This window comes from Sander lucioperca, chromosome 7 (assembly GCF_008315115.2).
Source record: "Sander lucioperca isolate FBNREF2018 chromosome 7, SLUC_FBN_1.2, whole genome shotgun sequence".
Taxonomy (NCBI): Eukaryota; Metazoa; Chordata; class Actinopteri; order Perciformes; family Percidae; genus Sander; species Sander lucioperca.
The window spans coordinates 13,845,906-13,867,236 of NC_050179.1; the positions used below are offsets into that span (position 1 = coordinate 13,845,906).

Here is a 21,331-nt window from a genome sequence, read left to right on the forward strand (position 1 = left end):
TCCATGGTGAACTGCTCTTATCCCAACAAAGAGCCAGAACAAATTGGGTTGTACTTGTACTCATACATCCACAATCTCTCTCTCTCTCTCTTTCTCTCTCTCTCTCTCTCTCTCTCTCTCTCTCTCTCTCTCTATCTCTCTCTCTCTCTCTATCTCTCTCTCTCTCTCTCTCTCTCCATACACACACGCAGACTGTCTCCTTCACATAAGGGTTTGCTCCTCGAGGAAACAGCCACTGAACGCTGACTTTTAGTGCGCGCTAAATTCAAAGTTCAGGCTCTACTTTAAACTAAGGTCCAAACAAGTAGAGCTTCCCCCATGATTTTAGATAGCTAGGATTATGTAATTTACTTTCAAAGATTTTTCGAGTCTTAAAAAGTTACAAACAGTTAACTTTTTGACGCTCAGCTGTACGTCAGCGAGCCAAATAGTTTGGGACTTTCCACAAGCGATGTTTACGCACAGGGGAAGTGTCCCGGGTTTATTTATGAGCCGACCAATGACTGAAAGCACAGCCATGATCACATGGAAGTGACCGTATGTATCCACGTGGATCAGTGACTGTTGGAAGGACTGCTTGATGAGATGACATTTCCAATGGGTGGAACAGGGCGTCTGTGGTTACTTGCGAGTTTATGCCAGGTAAGAGAAGGCCTGCACAACTTTCAGTCCTGTATAAAGCAGTTTATATTCAATATCCATCATGCTTACCTATCTTGTCAGATGTATTGGAATTGTATTGAAGGGAGGCTACATAGGATCTTTGGCTTCCTGTGACACTACTTTCCTCCTCCTCAGGTGGTCCTGCTGACCTGTGAACAGCATTTAAACCCTGTTGAGGTTGAAGTTGTATTCCAGTCCTTCCCTTCCACTAAAGATTCGGACACCTACACAGTCACCTGCAGGACTGCAAGTAACCAGCTGGTAAGAACACTAGTACAGGGGATAATGCAGATATACTCTGGTTCAGTTGCATTAGTTTGAGCTTATTTATTTTGAGAACTAAATTATTTGCCACGTCTCTGCAGGTGTATGTGGAGCCATTTAATCATTCAGCATGCTCCCATGACTGCAAAATGTCACTGCGATTGGTTGAGGACCCGGGAGGATATATCATCACCCTGAGAGCCAGCAGAAATGATGCTACTCTCGAGGCAAAGACTTTTCACTTCAGTGAGTGTCTGTGAACTCTGAATACCACAGTGCGGATGGAGAAAAATAACATACTTGATTAGTGTTTGGTACTGTATAATGTTTATTGATGTTATTATCTTTCACCTTGTCTCTACTCCTCTTTTGTATGCGTGTTCAGTTCCAGTCTCCCCGTCCTCTCTTCATGTATACAGCACGACGACTACTGCTCTCCTGACTTGGAGACTTCACAGACAACAAAGCTTATCCACCTTGAGTCTATACAACACTCAAACAAAATCTGTCACACACATCTTCAACGTAAACTCGTCAGAGGCAAACTCTTGCTACACAGTGAAAGGTCTCCAGCCTGGCACACGCTTCAAGGCCAAAGTTGTGGTGACTACGTTCCTTAAACACCTTAATATGACTTTAAAGCAGAGTCTCAGCAGTGGCATGGAAACAGGTACACATTTGCTTTACAACAATCAATCCATCATATGACCACAATTTGCCTTAAAAATGATTGTATTAGTTGATGATAATATTTCTGTCTCCAGCTCAGTGCCCCCCTGACTGGTTGGCCGATGGGAGAAGCTGCTACACTGTGAGAAGGACGGGTTTGACCTGGAGCGATGCCCAGCACCGCTGCAGAGGCTTGGCAGCTGGAAGTCACCTGGCCGACCTGAAGACCCTAGAAGATCTGCTTTTTATTTCTTCTCACCTGCGGAGCCACAACAAACTGCTGCTGCTATGGACTGGACTCAATGACCTGCAGGTAGCCTTATTACAGAAATATATATATTTAAGTGCTTTTTTGAACCATAATAAATAATTACTTTGTACTGTGACTTTCCATTTCCATTGTCAGAATAGCTAATGTTTCTTTGAAAATGTGCATAATGTATTATTTAATTACCTTTCCTCACAACGGCTCACATTTGACAATGTTTGAATATTCATGAATAACTTTGTAGCTAGTAATTTAAATAAGGATTTGTCAAGAAAACCTTGTGATTAAGTATTTACAAAACAGTGCAGGCTTTTTCATACCCTGTAGGAATTCAGCAGTTATTCTGTCCTGCAGATTTTGGTTTTGGAGCAATATGTGGAAAGTTAACCGCAGGACAGTAGATTTGAAAATATCCTTCAGTATAATTAAACTTCCCTGCACAAAATTTTGTCAACACTAAAGAACACTTCTGTAGTGTGCACATCGTAAGAAAATAAACATTTTTAGATACATTTTGTGTAAAGGAACCTATACAAAGGAAATGACAATGTCTTTGTTTTAAGACATTTTAAGAAAATGGCCCAAATAGTTTTATATGTATTGTGAATATACTTACAAAATGAGGTGTAAAATATTAATACTCTGTAGGATTTCTTTTTATGATTGAGTTGAATGGTTTAAGAAAATACAGATCTTATAGATACAAATTACTATAACATTTTAAAGCCAGCCTATCCAAGACAAACTGACAATATGACAGTTTTCCCTTGGGCTGTCTTGACCAAAGCCTGCAGTAAGGTCCTCACATGTTGGAGTATATCTGGGCAAAGTAGTTTACTTTTTTAACAGAAAAAGCTCCATGGCAGCATTTACTCCCTGAAGAGGAGTTTTGTTTTTGATACTTTAATGACAGTGAGCTGGTGATGTCTGTCACATGTATACAGCACAGTGCATAATATCTCTCTTCTGTCGCCCCACAGGAGGAGGGAAAACCTCTCTGGTCTGATGGCTCAGTGTATAACCTGACGAACACTATGATGTCATTACTGCCAGCCAATCAGACAGACTGTTTTGCCCTTCAGAAGAATGCCACAGGGCCAGGATACTTTCTCACTCCATTCTTCTGTAACATCCCCTTACCCTTCATCTGCCATTGCCAGAGTAAATAACTTGTGTAATATACCTTTATTAACCACAGCATTTACTGCACACACAGTAGGCTTGTTCGAGATGAGCCAGGTCTGCGCAGAATCGATCACCGGTAATCGCCGCCCAATGCATGCCAGTTAGATTTGTGTCCGACTTGATCCCGACTTGCTCTGACGTCATGCACGCGTGGGCAACAATAACCTCACGAGATCAAGGCGGCCGCAGTTTTGAGACGCAGGCAGCACAGTTGCTTTTCACCGACTGCAAAACCCAGGCGGACCCAGGGCATGCTGAGAAACGCCGGCCTCTCAGCTGATCTAACAGCTGATTGGTTCAGAATCGACTCAACATGATGACGTTTTATATAAACTTTTTATTGATTTTGAATTGGAGGGATTTTAACTGCTATGTGTCTGATTTAAAGGCTTATTCTGTACAAACCACATGTTGTGTGGCTGATAGTTACGTTTAGAAGTCAGAGAGACTGAATCTGTTCAGATTATGGATCATCTACAGTGTGACTCAGCAACAGATCGCATGTAGAGCATTTTGACAGCTACTCTGTCATAATAAAAACAACTGGAGACTGTCTAGAGCTGATATATGGGTCTGATAACATTTTATTAAATCGGAATCGGACCACAGTGTTCCTGTCACTTCCTGTTCAGCCTGAAGGCTGCTGGTCACCGCCCCCGGCTGCTGCCGCCTGCTCTCGTCCACTTTACAGGCGAGGCGCAATTCATCTCGAACGAGCCTATTGTTTGACCATTTTGAGGAGTTATCCTTAAAATATCACAACGCACTTTTTGCAACATCACAGCCCTTTAACCATGATATTGCTCAATCTCAGGGTAAATAACTAATGCAAAATACTTACTAGTTAAACCATATAACTTGTTAGCACTTCTTTCCATCATTCCTTCTCAAGTTGCTATGATTTTTACTCTGCTTCTCCCTCTTTCACAGCGCCTCAAGCCCCTGCCTCATTCTCCTTTGACCTGGTTCAGGTGACAGAGCAACACGTAGAGCTTCATTGGAGTGACCTCTCACCCTTGAACTTTCTTAATCTTTCAACTTTTGAGATATTCCTCCAGTACCAGGAGGAGACAAATGGAGAGTCAGGTCAGGGTGAAGAAGATAGAAGCAGAAAGTCAGAGGACAAAAAGAGGACACAGAGCAGTATTCAAAAAATTGTCAGGGTTCCCATTTCCCTCTCCTCCAGAGGGGTAACTGTGGCAGGTCTGTCTCCGGGGAGCATCTACACTTTCACCCTACGAGCCTCTCATCCTGCTGGCTCCGCCTTGAGCTTGGGACAAACACGGACAGCGTACACTAGTGAGTCTGCTGACATCCTGTGACACACACAAGTTAGACAAGCAACATCTAATGCTAACTACTATAAATTGAAAAGTGTATGTTCTTTTTCTTTCAGGACCTCCTCCTCCTCAAAATATCACTGTTGGCTCTGTTAGCGTCAGTCAGATTAGTGTCCACTGGATGATGATGGATGCACAGGTCAGGGTTGGATGTACATTTGTTGTGCGCTATGTGGACATGTCTTCAAGACAAGAGAGAATAGTTGGAATGACCAATATCTCTAGGTTATCTGAGACTGGTGGGCTGCAGTCATACACCGCTGTGATTGGAGGGCTGGAGTCTTACAGGAAATACAGGGTTGAAGTTTACACAGTCACCCAGCATGGGATAGAGAGCTGTGGACAGGCACCTGTGACTGTATCGACGGGTAAGCATGTACAGTAACAGGCCTTTTTCACAGCAGCCATGACAGTGTGACAGTGAGTCATGTATGAACAATACCGAAACAGGAAATTAAATTGCATTTAGCTGTCATTACTATTATTATTTACACCTGTGATATTCCTACCCGTTCATGTCAAAATGTTAATGATTAATTTCAATTTCTGGGACATCTAGGAAGGTATTGCTTGAAAATTAGGGCAAAATATAAAAATGCTGTGAGGCCATTTTGCTGTTAATCTGACTAGTTTCTTCAATTCTGGGTGGCAACACCACCTTATTACAAGGTGCCAAAAGTGAGGTGGCATCCTCTCAAGATAAATACTGTGGATTAACTGTAATTGGAATTTGTGATTTGGGTAAGAAGCTAAACATCTTAACCTTCACCCCAAAGATCCAGTCAGTGGGTTTAGTAGAACTGTCTTTTACTTAGTAAATTGTCCGGATGTGATAAAATCAACTCATTTGGTTTCATTTGCTTGATCCTTGCTGTAATGGGCATTTTGCGCGATACATTTGTGATCAAAAGCGATTATTATACACTTATTTGTCTCACTGTTATTGAGAGGACAAAATTTGCCTTTTTAGATTTTTTTTGCATTGTGTCTATTGTGAGTATATGGAAATTTTCTCATGTATTTTGTCAACCAAAGTAGATAAAATTGAGATGTTTAAATGTACAGTATGATCTCAGTAATTGTCCAAACAAAAAGCATGCATAATTGTGTTATGCAGATAACTTTGCTTTGACCTACGTTACAGTTACTGTAGCTGACAACTAAATAACATTTTTCTTTTGTGCCTCTTAGCGGTGAGGGCCCCTCGTGGTCTGGAGGTGTTGAGCACGACAGGAAATCTGACAGTCTGCTGGACCAGTTCACCTGATGACCCACCAGATGGTTATTATATCACATCCCACCCACTCATCAACCCCACTCCAACCTCACTGTGGATAAACCAGTCAAGTCCTGGTGCACACTGGGTAAATGAGTCTGTGTGTGTTAATTTGGGCACATTTACTCCAGGTCAGACATATGAAATTGGAGTGGTCTCTCTAAGGGGAAAAGACAGGAGCAAGATGACCAGTGTTATACACACCACAGGTAAAAGAAACAACAATTCTGCCTTTAAAGGGTAGGTTCACAATGTTCTAAAACAATTGTCAGGTTCCCATATGAACATTGATAGAAGTTTGGCTGCTGTTATCATTCTTCCTGTTCATATTGACCAGTAGAATATCCCCTCCAAATGTGTTTTAAATGTAAGTGTTGGGGGCCAAAATCCACAGTCCTCGCTTTGTGCACAAATGTATTTAAAACTTTATCTAAAGCTAAAATGAGGCCTCAGTCGTCTGAGATAGCCAGTGGGTATCAAGCAAAGTTGCAGCATTATCTAAATAAAATTCCCTCTTTGTGTTTCCCTGTTAAGTTGCAGTGGGAGGATTGTAACAGAAAGAGGATTTTTTTACTAAAAGGCTGTAACTTGATTTGACTAATTTGGAAAGCTGAAGCTTTATACTGTAAGCAAAACATGTTTCATTGCTCTTATGGGTGCCTGACTATTGTTATGTGTCTACCATACTAGTCATTTAGTAAACTATCTTTGTCTCTGTTTATCCCTCTGTATGTGTAGATCCAATGCCAGTTCAGGTAGCAGTCTCTCTTTCAGTGGGCACGAACTCTGCACAACTGTACATCCAGCATCCACAGCTGGGTCTGATTGATGGGGTGAAAGTGTGTGTTTGTCCAGGAATGTGTGACAGTTTGTGTGTGGGATTGTGTGGGAACACATGTGACTGGTACTCCCTCCCTGCTGGTGTTCATATCATAACCCTTAGCAACCTCAGTCCTGGATCAGAGCACCAGCTCAGAGTGTACAGCACAAGCCGAGAGAAGATAGGACCACCTTACTACACTCGCCCCGTAAGAACAAGTGAGTTACGTCTGCTAATACTAGCCCATACTAATGCACATACTAGGCATATTGCCAGTGGCAGCAGACACATTAGGAATGCTTCTAACTTAAATGTGTCAGCTTAAACATTGGGCCACTGTAATGATCTCACAACATAGTGGGTCCTGTTATTGTATTGTAACCTGGAGAAGGTCTCTCCTCACTTTTTCTCTTCACAGTTGCACTACTGTAGCTGTCCTCATTTGGCATCAATTAAAAGTACTTTTTCACATTTTTTTTTTTGGATTATTAGATAAATTAGATTAAATGCATCCATCCTAATCAATCAATCAATCAACATGTATTTATATAGCACTTTACAGCAACAAGCAGGTATCCAAAGCTGTATTTGTTAAAAAGCGAGCAGCAGCATTTTGAACAAGTTGAAGGCGTGAGATGGAGGTCTGATTCAGACCAACATAAAGAGCATTACAGCAATCCAACCTTGAACTAATAAAGGCATGAATAGCCTTTTCTAGATCGTGCCTGTTCAGGAAAGGCTTAACTTTAGCCAGGAGACGAAGCTGGAAAAAGCTCATTCTAACACCATTACTGATCTGCTTTTTTTTCATGCTGCAATCAAAAGTAACCCCTAATATTGGCATCACTTTACTGGTTACCTTTTTGGAATTTGTTTAAAGATTTTTCTTGATAACTCAACATTTAGTGATCACAAAAATCAACACCATTTAGGTCAGGCCTCATACTATAAGACAGATGTTATATTGTATGATAGATATTGTATCTTTTTGTTACTGAGCCAGTATGCTCCTAAATTAAAATAAGACAGGTGGCCAAGAGAGCAGAATTAATATCATCTTAAAATTATTATTTTTTTAAACAAAATATGTGTTGTATTATCCTATTGTGTTATTATAAGTAATTAGAACTTTTAATGAGTGTGATGTTTGCATTTTTTGTAAAACATGTAGACAAATTAATTTCATTATTACTGCAATGATTCATCTCTTTAAAAAATATGAATAGGCATCATCACATAATCCCGAGGTTTTTAAAATATCCCCAACCAAAGTTAATAAGTATTTTCAGTATGTTAAAGAAATAACAGTATGGGTTGTGGGATATGGTTTGTGATTTTAGGCCTGGCTCCTCCTATTAGAGTGAGGGAAGGTGTGGTGACAGATTCATCTATAGAGCTGCTTTGGGATCCAGCACAAGGACAGGCTCTCAGCTACGAGGTCATCTGCCTGAACTGTGACCATTCACACATGGTAAACAAGAAAAAAAAATCTTCTCCCTGAGATTCATCATGACCAGTAGTTAGCATGGTTTTATCTGTAAAACATGGACTCTTCCCCTCTAACTAATGCTGTTACTGTAAGAATTATAATAAGACTCTTTGGTTATATCATCTGTATGCTACAGGTGCAGAAGGTGTTCAGTCAGAGTGCAACGTTTTCTAGTCTGACTCCATGCAGATTCTACCACTTTGCAGTACGAACAGAGAAGGAGTCCTTCACAGACAGTTCCCCTGTCACCATCAACATCACTTCAGGTAAGCCCACACACACGTACACACACTACTCAATCTTTCTAACTAACTATATGTAATGTGTTTTATATGCCAGCTCCCAGCGCAGTGGAGGTGTCTCTTGTCAATAAAACCACATCATCCATACACATTTGTTGGAGTATGCTCAGGGGAGTTATGAGTGGACTCATCCTGTCAATCAAAAACAGAACATGCAGCCAAGAGCTGATCATTTCTCCTCAAGAGGCCAGGTCAGTCTCACTCTTGTCAGCCAGTGCATACATTATTACAGTTTTATGAGACTGGAATTACAATAACCAGATCAAAACGTTGCAAGTGCAACACGGATTAATTAAAGCTTGTGCTTAAAAACACTGACTGCTAGAGGTGTGTGTGTTCACAGATCTTACAGCTTTGAAGGCCTTGCTTATGGAAGCCAATATACAATTGAAGTGATTAGCATCTGCGGGGAAAGAAGGAGTAAACCGGCTGCTATGATTCTCCATACTCGTAAGTTCAAGAGTCTAAGACGTATGCAGTACCCGGTACCAAATATCGGTTGTCTGTGTAGTAAGATTATAAAGGAAATATATATTTATGTAAGGAGTGCAGGTTCCAATGTAAACCATGATAGACAAAGAAGGAAATTATTTCAGCCTCAGTTCACTTCACTGATAACATTTTATTACAATATTGTGCCAGAGTAGGATGGCCGTTTGAAATAAATCATTGTCAAAATAGAAATTAGGGCACAAGCTGTGAAGCATTGAGGGACCAGCTAAAATATAAAGGATGTGCTTCAAGCTTTTCTTTTAATGCTGTTGAACAGTGATTTTACAATGATAATGCATATTATACTTCCACATATTAAATATACCAAATCAATTATTTATATTATTCTAAAAGTTCGCCCCCAGTATCTCCCCCTGGTGGTTCAAAGTGAATCTATAAAGTATGTAAAAAGTTCACCTCACAGCTGTATTCACGTGTATTACCCAAAGTGACAGATGACGATGATAATGTGTGAGTACGTGGTGTCACGCGCTAATGGGAATCTTGTCTCCAGTCCCAGAGGTGCCACGAGAAGTGGCTCTTTCAGAGCAAGTAGTGACGTCTGTGTTTGTCACCTGGAGCTCACCACCAGGACAGGTGGAGGGGTACAAGGTAAGACATGTATACTCCTGCACCTGTTCCAAGTAACAATCGCAGAAGGAGAGACAGGCATTATTGGCTGGTACGCCACAGTAACTTTCAGACAGATGTGCGTAATGATGTGCATCCTTCCTTGTCATTTGTCTTACATACACATTACCTAAAATATATTTTTTTCAAGGACAAAGAAGGCCACTTGCATCGGGTTCTGCACTCACCTGTTGGTTACTTAGCAGCCATTGTCGGCACACCACAGATTTGGTTACCAACCCCTTTAAAGATGTATGACCTCCGGAGAGCCACGGCCAGGAAGAATGACCAAGCACATTACATGCATGTACAATACAAACCAACAGAAATAAATGAGAGACATTAGTAGATATTCAGAATTGGTCAAACCAAAAAGTGTCATGTTTTCACAGCCTGTCATTGAAACTTGAATAGTTTTTTTGTCAAGCCCAGAAAAGGACTCTGAAGATGTCTCTTTTTTTTCTCAGCTTGTTTTTGGCCTGCGGTCTGTGGACAGGAAATCATGGATTGAGGTGCTTATTCGAGGGACACGTTATGAGATCAGGGATTTGATCCCGGGGTCAGACTACGGTGTCAGCATTCAGAGTGTGCTGGGCTCAGACACCAGTCAGGCAGTCCACAGAGAGTTCAGCACACGTAAGAGACACACACAAACACACAGGTCTAAATTTTGTACAGTATTTCAGAAAGCACTGGACTGTCGGGATAGAAAAAGCAGTTAGAGCCTTCTGCACTCGTAACACATACAAATAAATAAATGAATTGTGGCCTAAGGGATGCAAACTAAAGGTGGAAAATGTTTTCCAGGCCCAGCAGGATTATGCGCCCTTCATTTAGACAACATGAACTCTTCTTCTGTCTCTGTGAGCTGGGACAGTGCGTTTGGAGAATTTGACTTTCACAAAGTCACTGTGGCCAACACCTCAGTCACAAAAACACTCACCGTAGCCAAGGAGGAGCGGGTTGCCGTGGTTACAGGGCTGGTGGATGGCTGCAGCTACAACGTGAGCGCTGCGAGAGTGAGAGGAGTGACAGCAGGGAGCGCTGCCTTTCTGACTGTGACTACAGGTAGACCATAATAAAAGGGCTGCACCGGTCAACACCCCCTTATTATCACCTGCCCTGATCGCCTTTTCGTTAAATTACTGAACTTTCTCCACCTCTCTGACTCCATTTCTCCCTTTCCTGTGCTTTTTGAGTGCCAGCCCGTGTGCACGGAGTGCGTGTCGTGAATGTGTCTGCACGCGCATTCTCGCTACTTTGGGAGCAGGCGGCGGGGTGTGTGGATTATTACCAAGTCAACCTGCTACCAAACCAGGGAAAAGTCACAGTGCACCCTGCACGTGACGGACACATTCAGGTACACACACATACTCAATGAAACACACACTGATTAGATGCAATAACAAGGGCATTTCTGAATGTATACTTCTCCTAATAAACTCATTATAGATGCTTGGACAACAGGACAGTACAGTTCACCTAAATACAACCAATGCAGTTTTATGAAAAGCAGTAAAAAGGGAAGAGGCCTGGCATTGTAGAGCTCTAGAATTGCAGCTGAATTATGATACTGAATGTACAAACTACACACACACACACACACACACACACACACGCATGCATTATCTCTCCTCCCATTCAACATTCAAGTCCTGCCCCATACCGTCTCTTCCCGACTGCCAGGTGTCAGATACCCCCCAAAATGTAACCTTACACACCACAAACACAGAGCACACAGAGCACAGAGTTGAGTAATGTATCTCATTATTTATTAAGTTGGCCTCATGCGCTCAACCCTGAATCATTCATTTGCTTAAGCAGCTTTCCCTCGAGAAAGAGACCAGAGGGAGAACGTTAGCCTCGTGCTAATGAGAGGACCCACTCCCCTTCCTGGTTAGCTACTAAATTTTTGGAATACCTCAAGACCAAGAGCCGTTAATATCCAATACCTGGACAACTAACCCTGTGAACTTTACTCATGACACTAACAGACTTCTAGACCTGGAGTTATTCCTGTTCAGCTCAGTGGATTACCTGTAGACCACTGCTAAAGATTGTGAACTAACACTGGATGCAGCTCTACTGGAAAGGCCTTTAACCTGCTGTGTATAATATAAAGCTAACTCTGCTACACAGCATGGCCTTCTTCTTGCTCATACTCTGCTTGGGACAGGTACACTCACAGGTAAGAATTCAACACTCAATATCTGGCATTGCTGTGCACATAGATGTTTTTTACACTCAGTTATACAGAACATTTCACACTTACAGACTGTTAGACTGTTAAAATGCTTGGTCATATTTCTGGGAGGTAACATAAGGTATTAGTGTTACTCATTGCCATAGAAACATACTAATGTCATGGGTGCAAATATTGGTTGCAACACACACTAAAGCAAAAAGACTGCAACACAGGCAACACTGTTCTACTGTCACGCAGACATAAACTAACAAAGATACAAACAAGTGCAACCGCGAGCAGAAACAAGCTGTCATCCATTCACAACCACCCACCTTCATATTGATACAGATGGCTGAGGATGTAAGGTTTCTCTTCAAATAGATTTGTGGTGATTATTTCATAGGCTACATAATAAAATGCAATTCCAGAAGGATGAGTGCCCTTAGGGTTAATGCAGGTTTTACAAATTAATTTAGATTTATTCAGGCTTCTATTTGGGGAGATTTAAAGATGAATGCTGTAAAACCTGCAATAACAAATGACAATTGCCAAAACAAGTAATGAGAAGATGTCACCTTTAGAAAATTGTGATAGGCCATTTTTCCTATTATTTTATATTTTATTGAGCAATATACACTTTTTTTTATTATTTATCCAGCTTGCAACATTATCATAAACAGTGTTAAGTGACATCCAGTTTAAAATCCATTAAACAAAAACACATTTGGAACTTTACGGGGTGGTTTTGATGAAGAGATACTTCAGCTGTAGGGGAACCACTCTCACTTTGCCAGACCCTCCACCAAAGCGTGCTGAAGGAGGGTCTGGCTACTTCACATAGCATTTGGGGATGGGAGGGAAACATGTTCTGGTTTAATGGCATTTCTTTAAACCAATCAGAATCGTCATGTGCCGCTGCAAACTAGTTGTGCGAGAGAAAACTCAGATTGGACAGATAGTCTAGCTAGCTGTCTCAATTTACCATGCAGAGATCTGAGGAGCAGTCAACAATAGTCCTCATAAATCCACAGAATTTAAAATTCCAACACAAAGAAAGCAGAAGGAAACGGAAAATACATGCATCCGGCGGAATTTCCTGCAGCACCGGAGCAATCCCGGAAGTGGAACGCGAAGGATATAGACTAGGGAACCTCTGATCTACAGTATATTACTGATTCTGTGTTTTTCTGTTTTCACAGGCCGATGTGGTGAATGTCAGTCCGAGGACACAATACAGTGTAACGGTCACAGCAGCCTCCTCCTCCAACATCAGCCCTGGAGTCAGCCGCATGATCAATACTAATGAGAGTGGTGAGACGTGCACATGCAAACACTGTTTGTTGTTGTTTTGATTGGTTTTGTTTTTGGGTGTTAAAGTGCCATCAGGCTCTTGTCTGCCCTCTGGTGTTTAATTCAGTCTCTGTATAGCACACACACACACACACACACACACACACACACACACACACACACGCATGCACGCACGCACACACACACACACACACACACACACACACACACACACACACACACTGAGGGAAAGGAATTAGTACAGTAACTGTGTGTGTGTGTGTGTGTGTGTGTGTGGGGGGGGGGGTATATACACTCCCTTCCCTGTTTAATCCCTCGTAGGTAACTTAAGCCCGGGCTTTTGAACCACGGGATGAATGGGTCTGTAGTGAATGTCAGTAAAATGCCACTGCTGTGTGAGGCCTCATTCATCAGTTTGGCCTAAAACACTCTCTCTCTCTCCCTCTCTCTCTCTCTCTCTCTCTCTTTCTCTCTCTCTCTCTCATACACACACACACACACACACACACACACACACACACACACACACACACACTTGGAGGATCAGTCCCCCACAGACAACAACACTATTCTTCTGGGTCTTTACTGTGTCCTGTTGAGTTCTCATATACAGAAGTTGTTATTACAAAAATATCTGATTTGGATGTTTGCTGCATTGATGGTATTGAACACAGTAGATAGAGTGAATATAGGATTCGAAAAGACACTCTTCTGTTCTCTTTCTCTCCTTCACACACTTCCATTCTTCTCCTCCAGTTCCTGGCCCACCTTTAAACCTAGAAGGAGAGGCTGTGGGCTCTAATGGTATTCTTCTCTCCTGGACCATGCCACATTATACCAGCAATATTGATGGATACGTCATAAGGTAATTGTTTGTCTTCTTGGAAAACTGTGATTCAAGATTTACTTTGGTCTATTGGCGTGGATCCACACAGGTTGTGAGTGTCAAATTCACAATCCAGGAGAGCTTTGTTGTCTTTTTCTATGACAACACAAAATTGCAGTTGCAACTGCCAATGAGGTGCTGAGTCATCATGAGATCATGAAATATAGAATTACAAAATATACAAATCAAATTTAAGAAAAGGGTTCTTTTGTTTTCTTCGAGACCGCAGAGGGTGGGGGGTGGGAGAGGGTTTTTGTTCTTGTTCAATTTGTGTTCATCTGTTGTATGCACCACTTGACATTACCTGGCACACATTGTGGAATTTGTTCTGTATGTCTGTATGATAAATGGTGCTAAAAAATAATAAAAAATTGATCCCAAAAAAAATTTAAGAAAAGGGGAATGCCAATACATAAAGGAAAGAGGCAGTACCACAAAGATACATATCAATTTAAAAATACTAAATATCATACTGTAACATTTGTGAAATATAAATTTAGTGTAAAATGTTCTTGGTTTCTATGTACATTTAGGAATTTACTTGAGTAATACTACATTTAAAAATACTCCATTGCAAGTTAGAGTCCTACATTCAAAACCTTACTTAAGTAAATGTACAGCAGTACTGTATTATCAGCAAAATGAATTTAAAGTAACAAAAATAATTGCAATGCCAAATGGCCCCTTTCATTATGTCTTATTAACACTGATGCATTAATGTGTGAGCAACATTTTGTTGTAGTGGGTCTAGGTGGAGGTTTTACTTACCTAAGTGTTGGGCAGTTTAATTTTTATAACAGAAATCTTACAGTCCTAAAAACCTTATTGTGTACAGTAATAATTCTGTGTTTTATTATGAAAACATCTGCAAATATGCAAAAAGTACAATATTTCCCTCTAAAGTATAATGGAGTAGAAGTAGCATAAAATGGTAATGGTACTGTACCTTAAAACTGTGCCTAAATACAGTACTTGAGTAATTGTTCTTAACTTATCTTACACTTAACTGTTCTTCCCACCACTGGTGGTTTTGCACCTGAATCTAATAGAATGTAAATATTTTACTGTTGCTCAGAGTCCTTCATCTGCCTCGTACTGTTCATAAATGTATAATGTTAGTTGAAAGATGATAATCTTAAAAACTGAGTTCTCCTTGTAGGTACAAGGAGGTGTGTCCCTACCCCGACCCCACCTTTACACAGGTGACCAAGTACCTGGACGTACCAGAGACCCTGCTCACTGAATTCACCTCAGGTTCTACATACCACATTCAGGTAGGATACCAATAAATAAGTGTAGCTGATAGGAATCTACTTTGGTCAACTCATATCACATAAACAACAAACAAATCATCATCATACAATAAGTATTTCCTAAACATACAGGACCAAATCCCATGGATATTACTGTTGGATATATATGCAATTAAATATGTATATGTAGACCCACACCCAAGCACTAACAATTTTAGTGTATCTCATAACAAGCATGTTCCTATAAACTGTCCTCCCGTATAATCATGTGGACAGATCTCATTGGAACAGACTATTCTCTTGATGTGGCTGAATACTGGTAATTGATCCTGACTGCATTATTAATCCGGTAAACAGATCTATGGATCCACCATGGCTCTTTCCACTGTCTGTTGTCACTGAGCTTGAACGTGATCATGCTTATTAGTTTTCAGAATTCATTAACCCACAGTGACCTTCATACAAAGGGACTCTGAGAGACTGACACACATCGTGATTGTACCTGCACATACTGCATTTGTGTGTGTGTGTATGCATGTATCTTATTACTACATTTCACCTGTGAGTGTGTTGGCCCACTAAGCCATGCACAACGCTGAGATGACAGGCTAGGAAAGTTATATTCATGTTAATATTACCTGAGCGGGAAAAATTATAGATACTGTAAGACGCAATCATGAACAATCTTATTCATTACAGTGGTCCTCCAAAGGTGCACTTTAAAATGTCAGATTCACAGAGGCATTGAAAAAATTGAAATTGAAATTTTAGACTGTAGTTATTGAGTTATTTTGCATTAGACTGTACTATGCAGGTGTTGGGCTTGCTCTCTGTGAATGCTCCTCTCTTGGTTAATTTTCTACAAGTATTTGCATTAAGAAACATTTTTAATGCCAATTAAAAATAAAAAAGCCCTGTCTAACCTAATGACCAATCTAAAAACACTGATATTTTTCTTCTTCCTTGATCAGTTGACATTGTTTTTTAAATATGCAGTGTTTTTCATTGTGCTCCAGTAAGTCCAATAAGACTTTTGAACTTTTGAATTCTTGACCTCTGAGCTTTACCCTAAATCTGTGACGTTATCTTCATATGATTTTACGTTCTGTGTTACAACTTTTTCATTTCTGTATTTATAAATATATGTATATATTTATACAGAGTTATTACTTCTCATTATGCCTATACATTTACTACATTCATGTTTACATTCTGCTTATTCATTTGCAATTACTGTCTTCCACATATTTATATTACCTTATTTCACATTACGTTATATCTATCCCTATATTTTAACTTGCACTATTTTATGTCTTATGTCTTAGAGTCTCATTTAGTTGTTTTTTTTACTCATGATTTTCTGTTTTATACAAATTTAATTAGCATGTTGGAGGGAGCCTGAGACCCAATATTTTCTGTAATTGTTGTGCATCTGACAATAAATAACTTGACACTTGTATAAATGTATAGAAAATGAAAGTTGGATGGATGTTTCAAGATAAAGTTTTGGAGGTGGCATTCATTATTGTCCATTTTAGATGAATTCTCTATTAGCCTGATAATCAGACTTAAATTGGCATTTCATTGTCATGTCATTAGGGTCCGAGCAGCGAAGCTGCGTGGACCCTATTGTATTTGCCTGTGTTATTATTATTCGTCTTCCTAAGAAATCCATGTTCCCGTGCACGAAAACTCACCAAACTTTGCACATAAGTCCAGTCCTATGCTAAACTTAATCAGTGTGATTTGTGTGCTAATTGTCTTGATGGTGAAGCTACAACAGCCATCTAAAATTCTAAACTTTAAAAATTCATAACAAATCAGCTGTAAATGCTTCAACGTCGCAACGTATGCCAAACTGTAGCCCCAATAGAGCAGAAACTGCTGTTACCTTGTAGCAATTTTGAAGTCTCTACTTTTTGCAAAAACTGCAAAACTTCTTAAACCTATCTCCTCCCACGTTTGTTTCAATTGACACCAAATTTGGGCAACTTCATCTTCAGACTGTCCTCCACAAATTTACCATCCACATTTTTGATTTATCCAGTCCAGTTTCAGTTAAGGAAATTTTATTTATTTTTATTTTATTGAGTCAACCCAGGCTGACTGAATAAAATATAGCCCAAATAGCTGGAGGAGTCATCACCTGGACAATAGCTCACTGAGATCAGCGTTTGCCTTTTGACCGGAAGATTGCGAGTTTAAAGCTCAATGGTCACAATGCCATGTCTTATACAAAATCAACCATTATGCTTTGAACACCTTCCTTGTGAGTTTAAAATGCTCGGCCCTGACCATCGCTGCAGAGCAGCTATAATTATTAATTTATTTTTCATTCATTTGAATTTATTCTGTTTTAATCTTTGAGAAGATCAAAAATGTATGCAGCAATCCAGAGGCTGTGGTCTGTTTAAATATTGATAACATGTTCACCTGGTGTATAATGTTGTATCATTATTGTTCATGTGTTACTGGGATCACTGAATCACCTTGTTCCTGTTGTGATCATTGTCTAAGATTAGCACCTAATCTGGATCTGATGACTGCCCTTTTGACAGGAACATGAATGAATCATTATAAGTAACCAACCTCTCTCTCTCTCTCTCTCTCTCTCTCTCTCTCTCTCTCTCTCTCTCTCTCTCTGTCCCTTTAGGTATCAGCCATATCTCCAGCTGGAATAGGAGCCTTCAGCAAATCTTTATACATAAAGACCTCTGAGTCCCGTGGGTGTTCATGCGCACACACGCACACACACACGCACACACACACACACACACACACACACACACACACACACACACACACACACACACACACACACACACACACACACACATATCTCAAAATCAGTAAATGTGTATATACAGTATTGTATGTCTATGTGTGTGTACACTCATTTCTGTGTGCATTTTCCTGCAGCCCCTGGCCTGGTGACCAACTTGACAGCGTTTGCCCAGAACCACACCTTCGTCATGGTTACCTGGTTCCTGCCGCACCGCATCAACGGCCTCATCACAAAATTCGCTGTCAAGGCTAAACATGCTCGGACTGGACAGACGGTCCGCATGCTGGAGGTCAATGCAGAGGACATCATGACCGGCGCGTTGCCTCACTGCAATGTACTGCATTACGCTGTCACCCTCTGTCTTTTTGACTGAACTGTTTTTGTGAAATGTTCTGTTTCTGTCAGGATTATGTATAGGACCGTGTGAACAACATAGGGCTAAAAATAAAAATCTACATATGTCCTAAATGATTTTGTATGTATAGGATGCAGCCGATATCCTGTCCCGTGCGACTCTCAGTCCTTTGGGGATAACAGCATCGTCTTCACCCATCACCCTTTCCGCCGTGCCCCCTGCTGCCTCCTGGAGTGTGCCCATATCAGTGGGAGTTGATCAGCTACGACCTTACACTGCATATCTATTCGAAGTGTCTGCCTTCACTTCGGATGGAGAGGGGCAGATAGCCTCCACTATGGTCCGCATGCCAGAATCAGGTGTGGGGGGAAAAAGCAAACCAGGCCGTAGCGTGTGTTTAATTTGTGAATTAAACTGTTATTAGCCTATACAATATTTACTGCATGAAAATGAAAATGATTATTTCTGTTTGTTTGTGTATGGCAGCCCCAGAAGACCCGCCACAGAACCTCTTTATATTGAATATGACGTCTAGATCAATCTCCATATCCTGGAGCTCTCCCACAATTATCACAGGAAAATTCACCTATGTACTCTACCTTTATGGACCTACAGGTACATACATATTAACTCTTGAACACACTTGCATGAATGCATAGACAGATTCAATCTCTAAATTGATAGACATTCAAACAATTTTCTATTTCTTCTTCATCCCAGGATATTTGTTTGAGAACAGCACAGGAGACACACGGTTTGCTCTGAGTGGTTTGACCCCCTACACAAGGTACACAGTGTTACTCCGAGCCAAAGCTGCTGGAGAAGTGGGTCCAGCAGCGCAGGATGTTATAATTACACCTGCTGAAGGTGAGACCACTCATAAACTAATGTACTAACACATTGTATTTAGATGAATCTCCATAAATTCACTTAGATTATAAAAACAATCTTAACGATACATATTTAGTTTTTAGATTATTTTTTGGAGGAGAAGGTGGACATGAAAACACAACACAACTACAAAAAAAGTCAAGATAACAGAATAAAGTCCACTAAATATTCACATGGTAGAGGTGTGTTTTGTGTACTTCTATGTCTGTGTTTGATTCTCTCTGGCTCTTTTTTGTTTGTTTGTGTGAGTAGCACCCAGTGCAGTGCAGGATTTGATGGCAGAAGCTGAGGATTCAGTTTCAATCCGTGTGAGTTGGAGAATGCCTGCCCAGCCCAACGGTCCAATCACCCAGTACAAACTGCAGGTTCTGGTTGCCGAAATTCTACTGCAGGACATCACCCTCACTACAGAAATGGTAGGCCAGATGTGACAGCTATGTATTACCACCATAGATTCAGTGTTAAAACCCGAGCCTGTTCAGTAAAAAACGTTAGATGAAATGTAACTGTTAATCTTTTCATATACTTATTGTACATGTTAAAGCAACGTGTTTTTACAGTGAAAAAAAACAACAGGGTTTTCAGGTGAAAGACATAATATCATAAATACCTGTACAAGCCATTAGAACAGCCATGATTATATGATATATTAATTTCATATTCAAAATTGAAAAACACCACTACAATAATAAATGAACATATTTTTCAATAGCATTTTTTCATCAACAGTTTATATAAGGTTTATAAGCTTTACAAAAGATTGCAATTTACATGTTTCTCTGTAAATTGACAAATTTCTATGATCATTGGGACTATTATTAAAAAAACATACTCATATGCAACCTGTAAGCCATGTCCACTGTAATCACCAGAAATCAAAAACTACAGTCAGACTATAAAATGTACTTTTTCTTCCTTCAGAATACAACTGGTTTGCACGAAAATAAGACACTTCCCCCTGATGTCCGTAACAATCCAGGGCGGCGTAAGAGAACTGCTGAGCTCAGTCTGATTACTTCACCACCGACTTTCACGGCCACTATTTCTGATCGCACACTGCCCACTGGTGCGACTGCTTCCAGCCTCACACACTCTGGACAAAGAAGCGCTAACCCCATTACTAACACCGATGCTCAATCGACTGCTCACTCCGTGGTCACTGAGAAGTCCAGCACCAGCTACGTTTCTGCTTTATACAGCACAAGTATTCAATCTTCTGATTCTGCAGTCTCTGGGACCTCTGCACTTTCTCTTACCTCTGTACCACCTGCTACGCTTCCACCCTGGCTGACAAGGCAATCACATGCTGGGGATATGACCTCAGATTCCTCCCCCTTGGCCCTGACCCCAGGCCAGCTCCGCTTGTCTACACATGATGCATCAGTTACAGGACACTTTTTAACACGCAGTGCAGCAGCTACTGGTACTACAGGTGGGAGAGCACTAATCATAAACACTGCTTCACTTAACTTCCTGCAGCCCTTAATACAAGGATTTGTATCTGTGCTTATAAATCCTGTGTGTGCACGTGTGGTCTTGTGTATCCATCTGTGTCTGCATGCATACCGCAGGTGTAACAGTGAGAGAGGAGGTGATGGACGTTTTGTCTGAGGAGTTGTCTTACCTGGTGTCAGATCTGAATCCCTTCACCGAGTACACGTTCAGGGTCACTGCTTCCACAACAGTGGGAGAGGGTCCTGCAATAAATATCACTGAGAAGACCAGGGAGCAGGGTGGGTGCTCACGTTACATTACATTACATTTATTTAGCTCACGCTTTTATCCAAAGTGACCTACATTGAGTTAATTCAACCATGTGGGTACAACCCTATCAACTTCACATACACATCACATATGCTGAACTCCTTCAAGTGCTATATTTAGAGACAATAGGAAATAGACAAATCGTTTTTTACATGTCACTTGGATTTATAATTAACTATGTTACTACAAATGATAAGGTCTGCAAAACCTAAAAAAAAAAAAATCTTTATTCCTAATAATGTCTTGTACTGTATGTGTTGTTAAGTCCCTAGCTCAGTACTTGAAGTGTCCTATAAAAACATCAGCTCCACCTCCATACTAGTGAGCTGGATCCCACCACTCAACCCCAATGGGCGGATCACACATTACACTGTCTATGGCCTCAAACTGCACAGTAATCAAGCCCTGAAGTGGGTTACTAACGCTACCAGCATATTGATAACAGGTAGAGTTATTGCCTTTTCTGAACAGCTCTATGCAGTCATTATAAGCATTATAATACA

General features: G+C 40.7%; 1 protein-coding gene across 3 annotated transcripts in view; it reads left to right on the forward strand.

Moving 5' to 3' along the window:
• Window positions 1–188: 188 nt before the first annotated feature.
• Window positions 189–21,331, forward strand: part of ptprq (protein tyrosine phosphatase receptor type Q) — a 40,020-nt gene continuing 18,877 nt past the window's right edge. For 2 of the 3 annotated variants that reach the window (XM_036003047.1, XM_036003048.1), the window contains exons 1-30: window positions 189–642; window positions 799–924; window positions 1,029–1,173; window positions 1,313–1,597; window positions 1,692–1,909; window positions 2,845–3,025; window positions 3,980–4,348; window positions 4,446–4,757; window positions 5,581–5,874; window positions 6,404–6,703; window positions 7,826–7,956; window positions 8,111–8,240; window positions 8,314–8,467; window positions 8,620–8,726; window positions 9,283–9,380; window positions 9,866–10,034; window positions 10,206–10,466; window positions 10,598–10,758; window positions 12,783–12,894; window positions 13,651–13,759; window positions 14,940–15,054; window positions 17,687–17,756; window positions 17,953–18,152; window positions 18,304–18,532; window positions 18,660–18,788; window positions 18,894–19,040; window positions 19,317–19,480; window positions 19,986–20,496; window positions 20,636–20,797; window positions 21,094–21,273. In XM_036003047.1, coding sequence (XP_035858940.1) covers window positions 586–642; window positions 799–924; window positions 1,029–1,173; window positions 1,313–1,597; window positions 1,692–1,909; window positions 2,845–3,025; window positions 3,980–4,348; window positions 4,446–4,757; window positions 5,581–5,874; window positions 6,404–6,703; window positions 7,826–7,956; window positions 8,111–8,240; window positions 8,314–8,467; window positions 8,620–8,726; window positions 9,283–9,380; window positions 9,866–10,034; window positions 10,206–10,466; window positions 10,598–10,758; window positions 12,783–12,894; window positions 13,651–13,759; window positions 14,940–15,054; window positions 17,687–17,756; window positions 17,953–18,152; window positions 18,304–18,532; window positions 18,660–18,788; window positions 18,894–19,040; window positions 19,317–19,480; window positions 19,986–20,496; window positions 20,636–20,797; window positions 21,094–21,273 — 5,626 coding nt within the window. In that variant the 5' untranslated portion in view covers window positions 189–585. The remainder of the gene's footprint in view (window positions 643–798; window positions 925–1,028; window positions 1,174–1,312; window positions 1,598–1,691; window positions 1,910–2,844; window positions 3,026–3,979; window positions 4,349–4,445; window positions 4,758–5,580; window positions 5,875–6,403; window positions 6,704–7,825; window positions 7,957–8,110; window positions 8,241–8,313; window positions 8,468–8,619; window positions 8,727–9,282; window positions 9,381–9,865; window positions 10,035–10,205; window positions 10,467–10,597; window positions 10,759–12,782; window positions 12,895–13,650; window positions 13,760–14,939; window positions 15,055–17,686; window positions 17,757–17,952; window positions 18,153–18,303; window positions 18,533–18,659; window positions 18,789–18,893; window positions 19,041–19,316; window positions 19,481–19,985; window positions 20,497–20,635; window positions 20,798–21,093; window positions 21,274–21,331) is intronic. The other variant, XM_036003049.1, reaches the window with a different exon arrangement.